Raw genomic sequence first — 14,323 nt, 5'->3', positions numbered from 1 at the left:
TTCAGTTGTTCCACATTTTGCCGTATTTCACCTCAATATTTTCCAGACAATACTCCAAAATGACAACACGGAAAAAAGTCTGCGTGAGCGTCCTTTTTATTAAAAATAAAACATAAAAAATACGGTTTAAATACAACAAAATGTAGAAAAACTGAAGCTCTGTAAACACTTTCTGGATGAGTTGTATCTATATCTCATCATCTTGAACAAACACATCACCTGTGAGAGAAAACATCCATGAAGAGTGCTGCAGTTTGCTGGACCTGCACAGAGTCTGTGTGGATGTGACAAATCATTCTTCTAAACTTTCCCCTGCATAAAGAGCTACTCTCTAAATTACACGTGATAGCTCAGAAACATTTTTACTTTTTAGCCTCTTCCAGCTTTGTTTCTCTCTGAAAAACAAGCTGCAGACTGCAGCACGAGCATCGAGTGATGCAGGGAGATTTTTGTTTATTTGACGGGTAAACCTTGTCTCTGAAACTGTATTTTGAGCAGCCAGTGAAACAGAGCTCAGCTTTAGTACATTATTTTCTCTCGTGTACACAAACGGGCTCTGGAGCAGCGTTTGTTTATAAGTGAAGTCTCACAGCTCCTCCATCTCTCTCTGTCCACAAAGAGTTTTTACAACTTCTGCTTCGATGTTTTAAGTTCACGTCTGCCAACAAAAACGAAGCGGTCTCCATTTAACACCATCGAGTGTTGCTCACCAAAAAATAATTTAATGATGCATATGAGTCACTTCCTGTCCTGTATTCATTGTTTAAGCCCAGCTTGTTGTTTAACACCAGGCTAGTTATCATTAACCAAAACGAGATGCAAAAAAATATTTTAATTAAATAAAAACTTCAGTTTTGCGAAAATAAAAGCATTTACATTAAAAATGAGAAAATAGAAAACTGTAAGTTTCACACTCTGAACTTGTTAAATTGACACAGCCAGTTTTCTATTCTTACACATCTACATGGATTGTGTGACAGTTTAAAAACCCAGCTGAGCTGTGGTTTAAGAACAGCGCCACCTTTTGTCCAGTAACAGCATGTGCGAGTTGTGTGACTAAAGTTCAATTCAGACGTCTGCAGGAAATTTATCCAAACATGTAACTGGAAACCCCTTTTCTTATTTTGTTGAATTTTCTTTTAAAGTCAATTTTGACTTTTAAGTTGCTGCAGTTGTGTTGTACGCCCTTATTCCTTCAGTTTTCTTCTCTCATGTAAGATCAGGAACTGAAGAGCGAATCAAACTAAAAATATTAATAATTCGTCAGCCTTCTGTTAACTCTGCTGCACAGATGGGCTGCTGAGGCGTACAGACGCCATGCTTCATCAAATTATTTGAACTGCAGACCTCAGTCTGAGGGTTTGTCCGCACACTCCATTCTGCCTCCTAAGATCATTAAACTGAGGAAGCAGGAAGATGTGATAGGAGCACCTGCTGACGCTAAAGCATAGAAAGCCTCATGCCTGACCGTGAAACCAGAAAGAGCCTTTTGTAGTTCTTTAAATGCAGCTGACACCAACCCTTTGACCTCTGAGGGAGGAAATAAAGATCAGATTGACTGCACTTCCCCAAAGATGAGGGAAGCCTTCAATGAGAATCAGTCAATGATGAAGACGTGGAGGTCAGAGAGCATGTCACATCTGAAGCTCCAGCTTTTTGTATGGATCTTTAGCGAGTTCTTCACACATTTACACTCATACATCCAACTGACTGGCTTTACTGGCTAAACCTTTGAGTCTATTGCTCTTAAAGAAGTCTGAAGCAAAAGGAAGATGAGCTGGACTGATTCAGACATGACCTCTGGATTATCTGGCTGAACTCGACCTGTCCTCAGTCCAGAGTTTCCCCCCCCCCCCATGCTTTTCTCCCACTGACTGGGATCCATAATTCCCAGTTTCAGTCATTTAGGATAAAATAAAGGGACAAACAACAGGTTTTAATGTAAATTATATTTAATCTGCAAAGTGCTTCTCAAAAAACACAATTCCAATGAAATAAATGTGCAGTTTATTCTACACATGAGATCCTGTCACATGACTGTGCGTCAAACCATAGGCCAGAACAAAAGCACTCACACAGTCTCAATGAATAAAATTAACACCAGAATCTCTTCTCTGAAATTAAAATAAAAAACTTTTATCTTTTAATTCAAAACAGACAAACATGTGAAACTGGACCAGTTCAGCTTTTGTACTTGGTGCTGAAGTGAGCGTTGACTTTGAGGATGGAGACGTAGAGCGTGAGGCCGACGAGGAAGAACTGCTGCTGCTCTTTCAGCCGGACCAGTTTCATCTTCACCTGCCCCTCAGAGCTGCGGTACACCATCAGGAAGTTGGTGCCGCTGTAGCCCAACGACTGCGACTTCTTCACCACGGAGATGGTAACCGGGGTGCTGACGCACCAGAAGGGTTTCTGGAACTCGTCCAGCAGGGTCAACGTCATGACGCAGCAGTTCTGAAGACGTCACGGCGCGCCAAGTTATTCACACTAACATCACACCACCTATCACACATTTGTATTCTATTTTTATCTTATTGTATATTTATTTTATTCTACTGTATATAGTATATTATTTTATTCTATTCTGTACAGCTGTGTACTGTATTTATTCTTATTGTATTCTAATTTTTGCCTCATAACTTTTGCACTGTCCACTTCCTGCTGTGACAAAACAAATTTCCCACGTGTGGGACTAATAAAGGTTATCTTATCTTATCTTATCTTACACAACGACGTTAACACACGCAACACCACACTTTAACTGCAGCTTAAACTCAGACATCACATGTGTAAAACACGTCTGCACGAGTTCAAACATTTGGTTTCTTTGTCTGTACTGTGCAGAAGTCTTGAGCCAACCCTCATTTCTTTGCAATTTGGCGTTATAAGGTTTTTCCGTTGTTAGGGCAATTCACACCGACCTGTGAATCATTCAAGCTCACAGGATGAAGCTGTACTGTGTCTACATCCAACTCAGCAAGGAAACCATTTTAGCCAAACACACAACACAAACTGACATAAAACTGTATTTTTGCACCAAGGTGATTCCCAGAGAGCTGTTAGCCAAAAAAAATGTCTTTCAGCATGATTTGCAGTGAGTCTCTAAAAAAATAAAAAAATAAATAAAATAAAGAGCAAACTGGACAAATGGAAGATAAAGCCTTAAAAAATAAATAAATAAAAAATACACACTGGCATTTCAAAATCCTATGTCACCTTGTTGAGAGGTAGCTTGAGACCTCTGCACAGCACTATAAATCTCTGAATCATGTGTGTCAGACGGCTGTACCTCTACCGAGCCTTCCAGCTTCTCCCACTTCCAGGGCACACGGATGCTTCCAGACAGTGATCGGTGCTGGGACACATTAGTCCTGCTGATGACCTTCATTTCAGCAAGTCCCTGTTGAACTGACCACAGGCCAGAGAGTGTTGGTGATTTAAAATTTTTCACTTACTCCTCAGTTTGTTGATTGTAGAGTTTCCATAATGTGAATCCACCAAGTGTGACCATCCGCGCTCCATGTGACAGGATGGAAGTTACCGATGTCGTTACATACGGTGGAAAAACAGCTGTTAAAAAAAACAAACAAAAAAAAAACAAAAAACACAACAACAACCCTCGACAGACAACATGGCGCCCACCCCTAGTCTTTACCTGACATTATAAGAACAAGTCAATGTATAACTCAACGCAGCACAAATGTAAGGAAACAGAAATGAGTGTAAATCCTAAGATCAGAGTCTAAAGTGCAGTTTCTTGGCTCGTTTTAAATTAAAAAAAACAAACAAACAAACAAAAAGTTACATCTGCTCTTTTGTGAAAGACTCCCTGCTTAACAGGGAATGTAATCTCATTACTCCGTGATTACTTGTGCTGCAGGAGAGCTGGCAAAAGTGTCCCGACATGATCTGGGTCCTGGTATTGTGCAGGACGAAGTGCAGAGTGTAGCCGTGGAGACCAAATTTAGGGTCACGGTCGTCCACGGGGGGCGGGTCCAAAGGTTCGGAATATGGGCTGCAGGAAGGGACAAATGAGCATTAACACAAAACTGAATATTAAACAAAGTTTCTCTTAAACTGATGACAGACGTACAAATCCGGCCCATTTATTGTTAATATTATTTGGCATCACAGGAAAGCCAGGCTACTGATGCTGGCCTCTGTTTTAAAGCAGGACCACTTCCTTAAACTTACCAGACTGGAGATCCCAGCAGAATCTTCTCCACCAGCTTGTGGAAGTGCAGGTTGATCATGATGAAGGCTATGTTGCCCCGACCCTACACACAGAATCTTCTTTTACTTTTATAATTCATTTTATTCTAATAAAAACATACAAGTTAACGTTACAGAATTAGAGGCTTCACTGCAGAAGAACTACTTAAAGATGTTCTGTTATTTTAGGAACACTAACAGGAAAAACTGCATTTAAAAACGCACAGAAATTCACTCAGGAATTAAAACTAGGGGTGGGACTCTTTATAATTAAGTAATTAATCTTGAACAATCACATTTCATCACATAAGAAAAACTGCATTTCAATGCAAAACAGAAAAAAATATAACATCCCTAGCCAAAATTAAGCAGACTTATTTTAAATACTTTAAGTACATTTTCAAAATGGTATTGTCTTTAAATAATAAAAATTTCAACATAAAGTGCAGTTTTTCTTCTTAATAAAAAAAAAAAAAGAAAAAAAAAAGAAAAAGAAAAAACGCAGAAACAAAAGGGTATTTGACCAGCTTCACCTTTGAACTCCGAGTAACCTTAGCCAACTTTATTTTGTACATTAGGTTAAAACGGTGTGATCATCGACCATTTCAGTGGAAAAAAAACCAAAAACAACCAACAAAACCCCATTGGACTCACAATACCTCCATTCTCATTTACGGTCCTTCTCTCAGCCAATTACTGTCAACTTAGACAAACTAGACTGTTCACATTCGCAGAGCTCAGTGCAGTTCTCCTATTTGTTACTATGTGACTGTTAGGGTCGCTGACCTCTAGAGGCTCTCCCCATGTGAGAGCTTTTTCTCCTGTGTTTCAGGTCTGCCTCATAAGCCGCAGCTGAGATGTGTTGCAGCTCATCAGCCACTGAATAAAGACTGACGTCTCGAAAGGACCTAACTGGAAAACGCCTTTCTTCAAATTAATTGCAATTGACACGTTAAATTCCCACCTTGATTTAAAAGTAATTTAATAATCAGCAGATAAACATGAGATGTTAAACAGATTATAAAATGTGCATCTAAACTTACAACACCTGCATTTAAAACTCCAGAGCCACAGAAACGTTTTGGTTCCTTTAAAGAGTTTTGTTAAATATTTACCCTCCAGAAGCCGATGACGACTCCCGGCGACAGACACGCAAGCCTGATCTGTCCGTCTTTGCCAGTGAGCTCATACGGATGGGTCCTCATATCCAGGTTTAAAATCAGAGAGCGCCAGGCCAGCCTGGAGGAGGAGGAGAGCACACCTGACCATCAAATTTAATTACTGACAGAATTCAAAAGGATGAATGAATTTGATAAATGACATAAAAGTATTAAAGGCCCAGAGTGAGGGCTTCATACTACCAGATATTTTTACACACACACACACACACACACACACACACACACACACACACACACACACACACACAAAAAATAAAATGAAGTCAGTTAAATAAAAGTAAAAGCATTTAACATTAACAGAGCATTCTTTCCATGAAGGTGTTTAGTATCAGTTTTCACTTTTTGTGATCAGTTGACGACGTCAGCTCACTGTTGCAGTTTTAAAGGTCAATGATGGTGCGTCGTTACTCTGGAACATGGTCGATCTGCTCCTTAATATGGGTGGATACTCCATCTAACCATCACCAGAGGTCCACAACCCTGTTTGTCTGAACCTCATTAAATCCATGTCTAGAACTTCCTGCTAGCAACTACAGAGCATCTCCAGACTCTGCTCGTCCTCTCAGGCACGAAACCCTCAATCACACCTTCATCACCTCCAGCCTGGAGTGCTCTGCCTATCAAAGCCCTCCACATGCTGCACTTAGCTCAGGACTTTGCTTTGAGGTCTTACATGCCTTCGCTGACGAGAACAGCGGACTCCCGGCACATCGTTTTCAAACCCCCCGCGGTCTTTCACTACTCAGGTTAAACATGATATACAAGTCACAAAAATGTTATTGTATGGCTTTTTTTTCCAGTGTTTTATTTGTTCCTGAGTAAATTGGTCTGGTGAGAATAAAGTTATAGTTTTCACATAGCTGAATCAAACAGAACACAGATTAAACAGAAGTGTGAGATGGTAGCGAATTTACTCCGGTGTCCTGTTATATTTGAGGGGGCAAGAAGCAGACGGCTGACTTTAAAACTCTACCGAGACAATCTGCAAAATTCATTAAAAGTTTAATAAACGATCATATTGTCTTTTTTTTTTTAAGTTAGCACATACCTTAAACACCTAAAGCTGTAAGCTAATGATAGTTATAACAGCAGATGCATGCTGGTGCAATGAGCTGTACGTTTTAAGTCCAATGGATGCATGATCTGATTAGTTGACTATCACAATAATCGTTTGTGGCAGCCCTACTGTCATTAAACTCCCAAATTTCCTTTAACCCTTTAAAGCCGGTCGGAGCAGGCACGCTCCGTTTTGCGTAACAATTTTTAAATCCCGGTAGAACCGGAACCACGTAAGCTAGCGCAATAATTTTTTTTGCATATGAAACCAGATGAGTTGTACTTACATCTTATGCCATCAGCTTGTGCTAGGCCACGGTTTCCTTCCACATAAAGCTTTGCAAAAATTGCATAAAAAGCGCTTGCAGGAACAAAAACATAATATTCCAGAAACGGGCTTTGCTGATCCGATTAGCTGTTCAGAACACTTCCTCCATTGAAATAGACGTCAGTGCGAACTATCGCATGTCCGCCATTACCTCCCCGAAACCGGAAGTGATGTCATTTTCGTGGAAAATGTAGTTTTTTACTTGTAGGCCTTATAAGCCTTTACTGGTGTTTTTAAAAGTCATGTTTGACTTTATGCTTTTCTGAATAGTTTCTAGGATGCTTAGAACTCGAATTGCACTGCTTTAAATATTTTATTTTTATGCACATGCTGTTTTCTCTGCAAATTTGCATTATAGGATTGGTTTTTGTTTTTTCTGCAGTATATAAAAATTGGTGTATCTCAAAAATAAAACTATGAAAGCACTCAAAATAAGTTTCCTGTTGTAAACTATTTTTTGCAACTTTTTTGTATTTAAAATTTTGAGGGATAAACCTCTTAAATTTAGAGTAGAAAATGTGTTTAAAAAACACAAAACAACAATTTTCACATTTTTTGTAGTTTATTGCACTTTTTTTGCAATTTATGTAGTTACTATGGACTTAATGCATACATATTATTAAAAATTGGGCTATAATGGTTGTATTGATGTATAGCAACTTGAAATGCTCCCAGAAATGGCTCCACAGCATGTAAAAATATAATATAAGCTCTGGCGGACTTGGTTCTATGGTAGGTCTTAAAGGGTTAAAATCCTTCTCCTCACCTATAAATCCCTCCATGCTCTTGCCTCCCAGGATTTATCTGATCTTCTCTTACATCCCATCTCAGATTCTACCTTCCACAGATAAAAACTTACTATTCAACCCTCAGACTGCAGTCTTTCAGAGACAGCCTTCAGTGCTCTTGAATGCTGCCTGCTCACTGACACCTTTGACTTTTTGTATAAAGCGGCCCTGGGTTCCAGTTTTGTCTTATTATTATTCTTAAATATAGAGAATAACACAGAGATACAGCTCTGTGGCCGTCTTACTTCTCCTTCCTGACTCCGTAGAGCTGGATGCTGTTGATGTCTTGGTAGGATGGAAGGCGGCCTCCGCTCCAGTGGACAATCATGGAGGACTCGAAGTAGTGCCCTCGGGTCTGCTCCAGCACGACCACCTGACCCCAGTGAGTGTGCAGCATCAGCTCCCAGCTCACATTCAGGTTCCTGCAAAAATCCAGTGAATAAATCTTTATTACACATACAGGAAACACGGGCCGCCCCGGAGTTCAACCAGGAACCATTTTAGTGACTTAAACAACCATTTATCCAGTTATGGGTCACAAACTCATGAAACCGACTAATCGAGCCTGAAATAAAGAAACAGAAACACTTTTGGAATAACCTGAAGAGGTAGCGGCTTGTACCTGAGCACCCACTCAGTCTGCTGGGGCAGGCCGGTGAATGGGCCGATGTCTCTCAGCTCTCCTCTCCACTTGTTCATCTCTCGCCCAGTTATCATCCTGAGGTACATCCACTTCCAGCAGCTCGTCGATCGATCCTCCGCTGGCTCCATCTTCACCGCCACGTTGCCCGCCGCTTTTGGCTTCCACCCAAACTCTGACATGTAGATCCTGTACCACAAGACGCTGGAGAGAAAAATGTTTCTTTTGCATGTTTCTGCTGTTTGTGCAGGAGCTTCTAATCTCACCACCTGGTGGGTAGATGAATCCTTCCACCTGCTGGCTGCAAGGGTGTATTACTCCAAGTGTTTCTAGGCTGTGTTCATGTTGCAGCTCGGCAGGTTTTGATGTTGTGAATTTAAAACGTCCTCCCAATTTTTTAGGACAGAAAACAATCACAGGTCTGTTTGTTGCATTTACATTTTTAAAAAGTATTAAGCACTTTCAGCTGCTTCATAGAGCCCTGCATATTTAACACAGTCCACATTTAATGAAAACTAAACTGAGATGCAGGCACTGCTGGAAATCCGGGCGCGTAAAATTCAGGATATACTGCTGAGCCCATCTGATGCAAGGCTGTGCAGGTGTGCTTCGTCTTACTCGTCATTGGTGAGCTGGTAGAAGAGCTTGCTGACGTGGCTGATGCAGAACAGCGAGGACACGTCCAGGTACGACAGAATCTTGTGCAGAATCTCAGACGGCATCCTGGAGAAAAGATGAGCAGAAAACACGGTGAGGCCACAGAAATTTAGGATTTTTGTGCCGGTCGCAAAAATTTACTTGTACCTTTTAAAGGAGCCCTACTGTGCATGATTTTGCATGATTCACAGTCCAAATATCCTCAGTTATGTTATCCTGGGCTTTGTGCGGCCTGGGAGTGGGCAGATTGATCCAAATATCTACAGTATTGATTCCATTATTGCCATTAGAGTCAATGTTAACTTCAGTGATAGGAATAACGGCATTAACAGTAGCGGCGTTACTAACAGCGTTACTTTTTTCAGAAACTAGTAATTTAACTAATTACTATTTCTATTGTTATTATAATAATAATAATAATAATAATAATAATAATAATAATAATAATAATGGATTGGATTTATATAGCGCTTTTCAAGGCACCCAAAGCGCTTTACAATGCCACTATTCATTCACTCTCGCATTCATACACTGGTGGAGGCAAGCTACGGTTGTAGCCACAGCTGCCCTGGGGCAGACTGACAGAAGCGAGGCTGCCATTTCGCGCCATCGGCCCCTCTGGCCAACACCAGTAGGCGGTAGGGTAAAGTGTCTTGCCCAAGGACACAACGACCAGGACAGAGAGCCCAGGGATCGAACCGGCGACCTTCCGGTTACAGATACGCTTCCCAACCCCCTGAGCCACGGTCGCCACAGCAACTTACAATGAAGTTACTGTTACTAACAAGAAAATGTGATGCAGACGAGTTACTATTTTTCAACACACAGACTATTGAAGCTGTCTTCAGCTAACTAGGAGCTGAAGACAGCTTCCTGGCAGCACACAAGTGCTGCTGATTGGCTGAGGAGGAATAAAGTAGTCATGGCAAACCAATCACATGACCAGTTTAAGATGACATAGCAACAAGATGCTATGTCAACCCAAGACAACCCTGAGTGTCTTTTTGTGTTAAAAGTGGGGACTTTAAACAACATTCCAGTTTTTAAATTGTGTTGGGAAAAAAAAAAAAAAAAGAGTTATGATTAAAATAAAATATTTGTGATGTTTTTTCCTGAATATTATGGTTATGTCTACTGAAAAAAAGGGAAAAACTGTTTTCTAAAAAAAGCGCTTGCAAGAAATCTTGCAACCAAAAAAAAAAAAAAAAAGGAAAAGACAAAGAAAGCGAGAGAGTGTGTTTTGAGATGTGAGAGATTTGTGACACTTAGCATCTTCGGAGTGTGTAGTTAGTGGGTTGTGAAGACAATCATTTTGTTTTGTGTGTCAGAACAATGAGGTGACTGTTGAACGTCACTGTTGCTGCCAAAAAGCCACCAAGACAGATTACAGCGTAAACCAGGGGTCGGCAACCCTAGGCACACGTGACACAGCTGGCACGCGAAGGGTTAACTGATGACACGACCATAGCTGGACTGGCCATCAGGCCGATGGTGATTTTTCGTTTTTATGGGCCGATGATTTTTTATTTTTTTTGTAACAGTATAAACACTGAAAGGTGGTGGATTGGCCAGATGCTGGTCGATGTGTAAAAATAACTCAGTTGTTTGGTGGTGGCTATGGCGGAGCTTCCACAGAGGCCAGCAGGTGGATGAGGGAAAGGGGAGGCAGGAGGAGGAGAGACCCGAGGCGCCCGCCGGTCCCAGTGTCAGGTGAACTGAATTTCAGGTAAGAAGTTATGACTGCAGACTATCTGGGTCAGATATAAAACAAGTTTAGGTGGAGTTTATTTTCGTTGTGCGAACTTTATTTTATTCATAAGGTTAGTTAGTAGAGTTTCCAACTGTCCCGTAAAAAATGGAATTGTCTCGTATTCAGAGAAAATATTACGCGTTTCATATTGAGTAAAGGAATACAGTTTGTCCCGGACTTCAGCTAGAATGAAAAAAGACAAAGCTGGAGTTATTCTGTGTCTTTATGCTGCTTCGTCTTCTCTCATTCTCTCCCCTCCCTCTCCTGTTTCTACTTCAATCATGAAACTGATCAATGATGAGCTGATCGGCTTTTCTGACGCAAGTCCTGTCTCTCTTGTTTGTTTATCGCCCACCCCTGGTGTAAACGCTGGCTCAAGGTGGGAAACAGTACGAATGATACACCACCTGCTGTCAAGTGCTCCTCTATCTTATAGTGGACAGAAATTATTTTTTGGAGTGACTCAAATAATTTCTGTGGCATCTTATTGACTCTTAAAACATGTTTGTGGTTGTTACAGTAAAAATAAATTTTCTCTATTCTGATTTTGTGTGTTAGTCTGACTGGACCAAATTGTGTTAATACAGTATGTCAAAATGAAAAACTAACTGTAAATTCAGATATGTGCGTTTGTCCTGAAAAGAACGATACCAAACAAGACAAGATAAATAGTTTCTAAAGGTGAAATGAAAGTAAATATAACTACTTTTTCAAAATAACTTGTCCAACACTGGTTAGCTTACCTTTCCACCAAGTTCACTTTGGGAAATTCTGCTTTTTTGTTGTCTGTCGGTGCTTCTCGACATCTACTTAAAAATGACGAGAAAAATAATCATAATCATTTTTAATCAAAATTTTAATTCAGTAATACATTAACTTAACGGGGGGGTATTTACCGGGGCTCGTTCCCGCCACACTGCCTCTGGTTTGGGGACTCTGAAGTCGGCCACCTACGGCCACCGGTCTGTCTTCTGCTCGGTCGCCTGGGACCTGGCCGTCCGGGACCAGGCCGTCCTCTTCCGCGACCCTGCTGCAGTCTCTCCAGAACTGGCTGGTTCCACTTGTTCTGAGTCTGGGGAAAGCTGCGGGAAATTTCACTCTCTTTCTCCGCCATGATGGATCCGTTTGAAGCTGTTGGCCGCGTTCACAATGAGGCCGTGGCTTCCGGACAGCTCTCACCTTCACAATAAGAGCCTTACCACTAGATGGCAGCCACGCGTTGGCTAAGCAGTAGTGATGGGACGTTCTGTATCGAGGCTTCGGAGCGTGTGTCGAGTAATGGAGGGGGCGTTTCCGCGAAGCGCGTATCGAGGCTTGCTTCATTTATGGGAGGAGCTGAAAATGATGACGTCCGAAGCCTCGCTGCCCGGCTGTACCACGTGACTGGTTCATGAAGCGGTTCGAACTTTGCCGCAAATAATCATTTTCCATACTGCCAGCATAAATATACACAGTATACTGCCATCACTACACTATAGGTGTTTTACACACTCCTTTTGTTGTTGACATTTACAGGCTGTGTGCAAAATGCCACACTCTTCAAATTCATGCCAGCTATTATTTTTACGTCCAGTAGGTGTCCTGCTAGAGCAAATGAAGCTTCATGAAGCTTCGCGTTGGGGTGAACCAATTGGATGAAAAGCTTCAGTGCTTCATGGGGCTTCATCTGCCCATCACTACTGAGCAGCTCCACAGATTCATGCAGCATTTCTTAAATATTTAGCATTATTCTACCGTTTTTAATCATTTACCATTACCTGTGCACATGTTTTATCCCAACAGAGGTGGCTCTAACAGCCATAAGTTTGTTCTACCCCTAACAATGGCATCCTTCACTTGGGTCCCTGTATATCTATGCCACCGGTGTCAAACTCCAGTCTCCAAGGGCCGGTGTCCTGAAACCTTTACATGTGGTCCTGCTGCAACACACCTGAATAAATTTAGTAAATCATTAGCAAGACTTTTGAACTTGACTGCATGCTGAGGTGACAATTCAGCCATTTGATTCATGTTACAGCAGCTCATCAGTGAATGAACATGGAGTAATAAAAGTAATTTGTAAGTACATTGTTGCAAACACTTACATTTATTTAAATTTACTTGAGTAGGATTAGGGAGTGCATGTCACCTCAACATGCAGTCAAGTTCTGTAGTCTTCCTAATGACCTACTAATTTTATTCAGGTGTGTCGCAGCAGGGACAGATGGAAAGGTTTCAGGACGCTGGCACTCGAGGACTGGAGTTTGACACCCTGATATGCTTTTTAATACTCTTTCTCTTATTTCTCTTTACTGCTGTACCACGTGTGAAACAAAATAAATAAATCAAGTACCTCTATTCTCTATTCTCAAGAAAGCCGTACAAGTTCTATTGTGTTATTGCAAATCTTGTCAAATTACTCAGGGATTCATATTTAATTTATTTTAGAAGTGTATAGCAGATAATCAGGAGATCCATTTCAATGTGATCAAACCACTTCACCTGGACGCAATGAATCAACAGCCATCTTGAAACAAATACGGGCACTTATTTGGACAGTTATTTTTGAATGATCCAAATTCAATTCCATTTTTAATGTTGAGCAGTGTTGACTTTCCTTCAAAAACGTGTTTTAAAACGATTCTTCTGGAAGTTCACTCTGATACATCTTTGCTCAGTTCATTGATGGTAACTGATACTGCTCTGCTGTAGGAGGCTGTTTTTGGTGAATGAGCTGTAGTCTGGGATCATGACCTGATTAGCAAGACTTGGTTAAAATTAGTAAAGTCGGTGTTGAGAATATTCTGGGTGTGGTCCCAGTCTGCTGAATTGACCTATTGTGTGTGTGTCTGTGTGTTACACAAGCATGCTACACTGTGTAATTTAAGTAAAAGCCATGAAACCTGAGATCACACATGCACACACACACTCACGTAGTGACTGAACAAACTTTATTATCTACACAACACTGCCCAGGAGCAGCAGCAACAAACCTCTCTTTGTCGGTCACATAAACATGTTTTTGGTCTCCAAGCAGCTTCATAAACACACACAGCCTGTAAAGTGATGATGTCCTCATATGGAAGACTGCGGCTGATGAAGAGCGTCGCTCTCCTCAGCATCACTGACAGCTTTCTGGGACTTACAGCAAAGAAAAACAAGTTGGTCAGAATTACTTGGTGAGTACATGGGCATCACATTTATTAATGTTCACTGTTCTTGTTGTCAAAGGAGCTTGCAAAGAAAAGCGTCTGGACTTCTTTAAGTTGCTTGAAGACGTTTCACCTCTCATCCGAGAAGCTTCTTCAGTTCTAAGGTCAAATGATGGAGAGTCCCAGATATAAACCTAGTGGGAGTAACCCCCCACAGAGGGACAAAAGGACCCCTGATGATCCTCTAATCGCCTGAGCCAAGGTGTGAAACTGGGTGTGGGTCCCAATCAGCCAGAGTTTCGGGTGAGTTCATTGTGAAACCTGGCCCCACCTTATCATGCGAATTCCTGAGATCAGATGGCCCAGGATGTGAGTGGGCGTTAAGGCGTCTGGGAAGGGATCTCAAAACTGGATTATAGATGGCAGAGAGTTGGTGTCGTAAACCCCCGCCTCTGTTCAAAGATGGTCGCTCACAGTGGACATAGATGGCTTCTTTCACTCCTCTTTCAAACCATCTGTCCTCTCTGTTTGTGTTTTGGCGTTTTGTCTTTCGGGTGAACCAGTTTTTGTCTGTGTGTTG

General features: G+C 41.4%; 1 protein-coding gene across 3 annotated transcripts; it reads right to left on the bottom strand.

The window, feature by feature from the left end:
- Positions 1–1,934: 1,934 nt before the first annotated feature.
- Positions 1,935–12,384, bottom strand: LOC113009788 (F-box only protein 15-like). Of its 3 annotated transcripts, XM_080291283.1 has the most exons (11): positions 12,370–12,384; positions 11,509–11,791; positions 11,356–11,421; positions 8,824–8,928; positions 8,188–8,409; positions 7,811–7,987; positions 5,328–5,451; positions 4,195–4,277; positions 3,870–4,015; positions 3,290–3,408; positions 1,935–2,454 (listed from the first exon to the last, which is right to left on the bottom strand). In XM_080291283.1, exons 2-11 carry the CDS (start codon positions 11,724–11,726, stop codon positions 2,182–2,184), a joined length of 1,533 nt encoding a protein of 510 aa, XP_080147409.1. In that variant the 5' UTR covers positions 11,727–11,791; positions 12,370–12,384; the 3' UTR covers positions 1,935–2,181. The 3 variants fall into 3 exon arrangements, with proteins under 3 accessions (XP_080147409.1, XP_026004115.1, XP_026004116.1); XM_026148330.2 differs by lacking the exon at positions 12,370–12,384 and having other exon boundaries at positions 11,509–11,852; XM_026148331.2 differs by lacking the exon at positions 12,370–12,384 and having other exon boundaries at positions 11,356–11,418; positions 11,509–11,851.
- Positions 12,385–14,323: the final 1,939 nt, after the last annotated feature.

This window comes from Astatotilapia calliptera, chromosome 17 (assembly GCF_964374335.1).
Source record: "Astatotilapia calliptera chromosome 17, fAstCal68.1, whole genome shotgun sequence".
Lineage (NCBI taxonomy): Eukaryota > Metazoa > Chordata > Actinopteri > Cichliformes > Cichlidae > Astatotilapia > Astatotilapia calliptera.
Note: the sequence above shows the minus strand (reverse complement) of the source record. Positions and strands in the feature narration are given on the sequence as shown.

What these genes read in the sequence shown, in the direction of transcription:
- LOC113009788 (XM_080291283.1), bottom strand. Translation starts at nt 11,726, where the DNA reads ATGGCGGAGAAAGAGAGTGAAATTTCCCGCAGCTTTCCCCAGACTCAG. An exon ending in TACGGAGTCAGGAAGGAGAA is followed by an intron (nt 5,452 to 7,810) that starts GTAAGACGGCCA and finishes CTCCTCCTCCAG; the next exon opens with GCTGGCCTGGCGCTCTCTGA. An exon ending in TCGTCATCGGCTTCTGGAGG is followed by an intron (nt 4,278 to 5,327) that starts GTAAATATTTAA and finishes TTCTGTGTGTAG; the next exon opens with GGTCGGGGCAACATAGCCTT.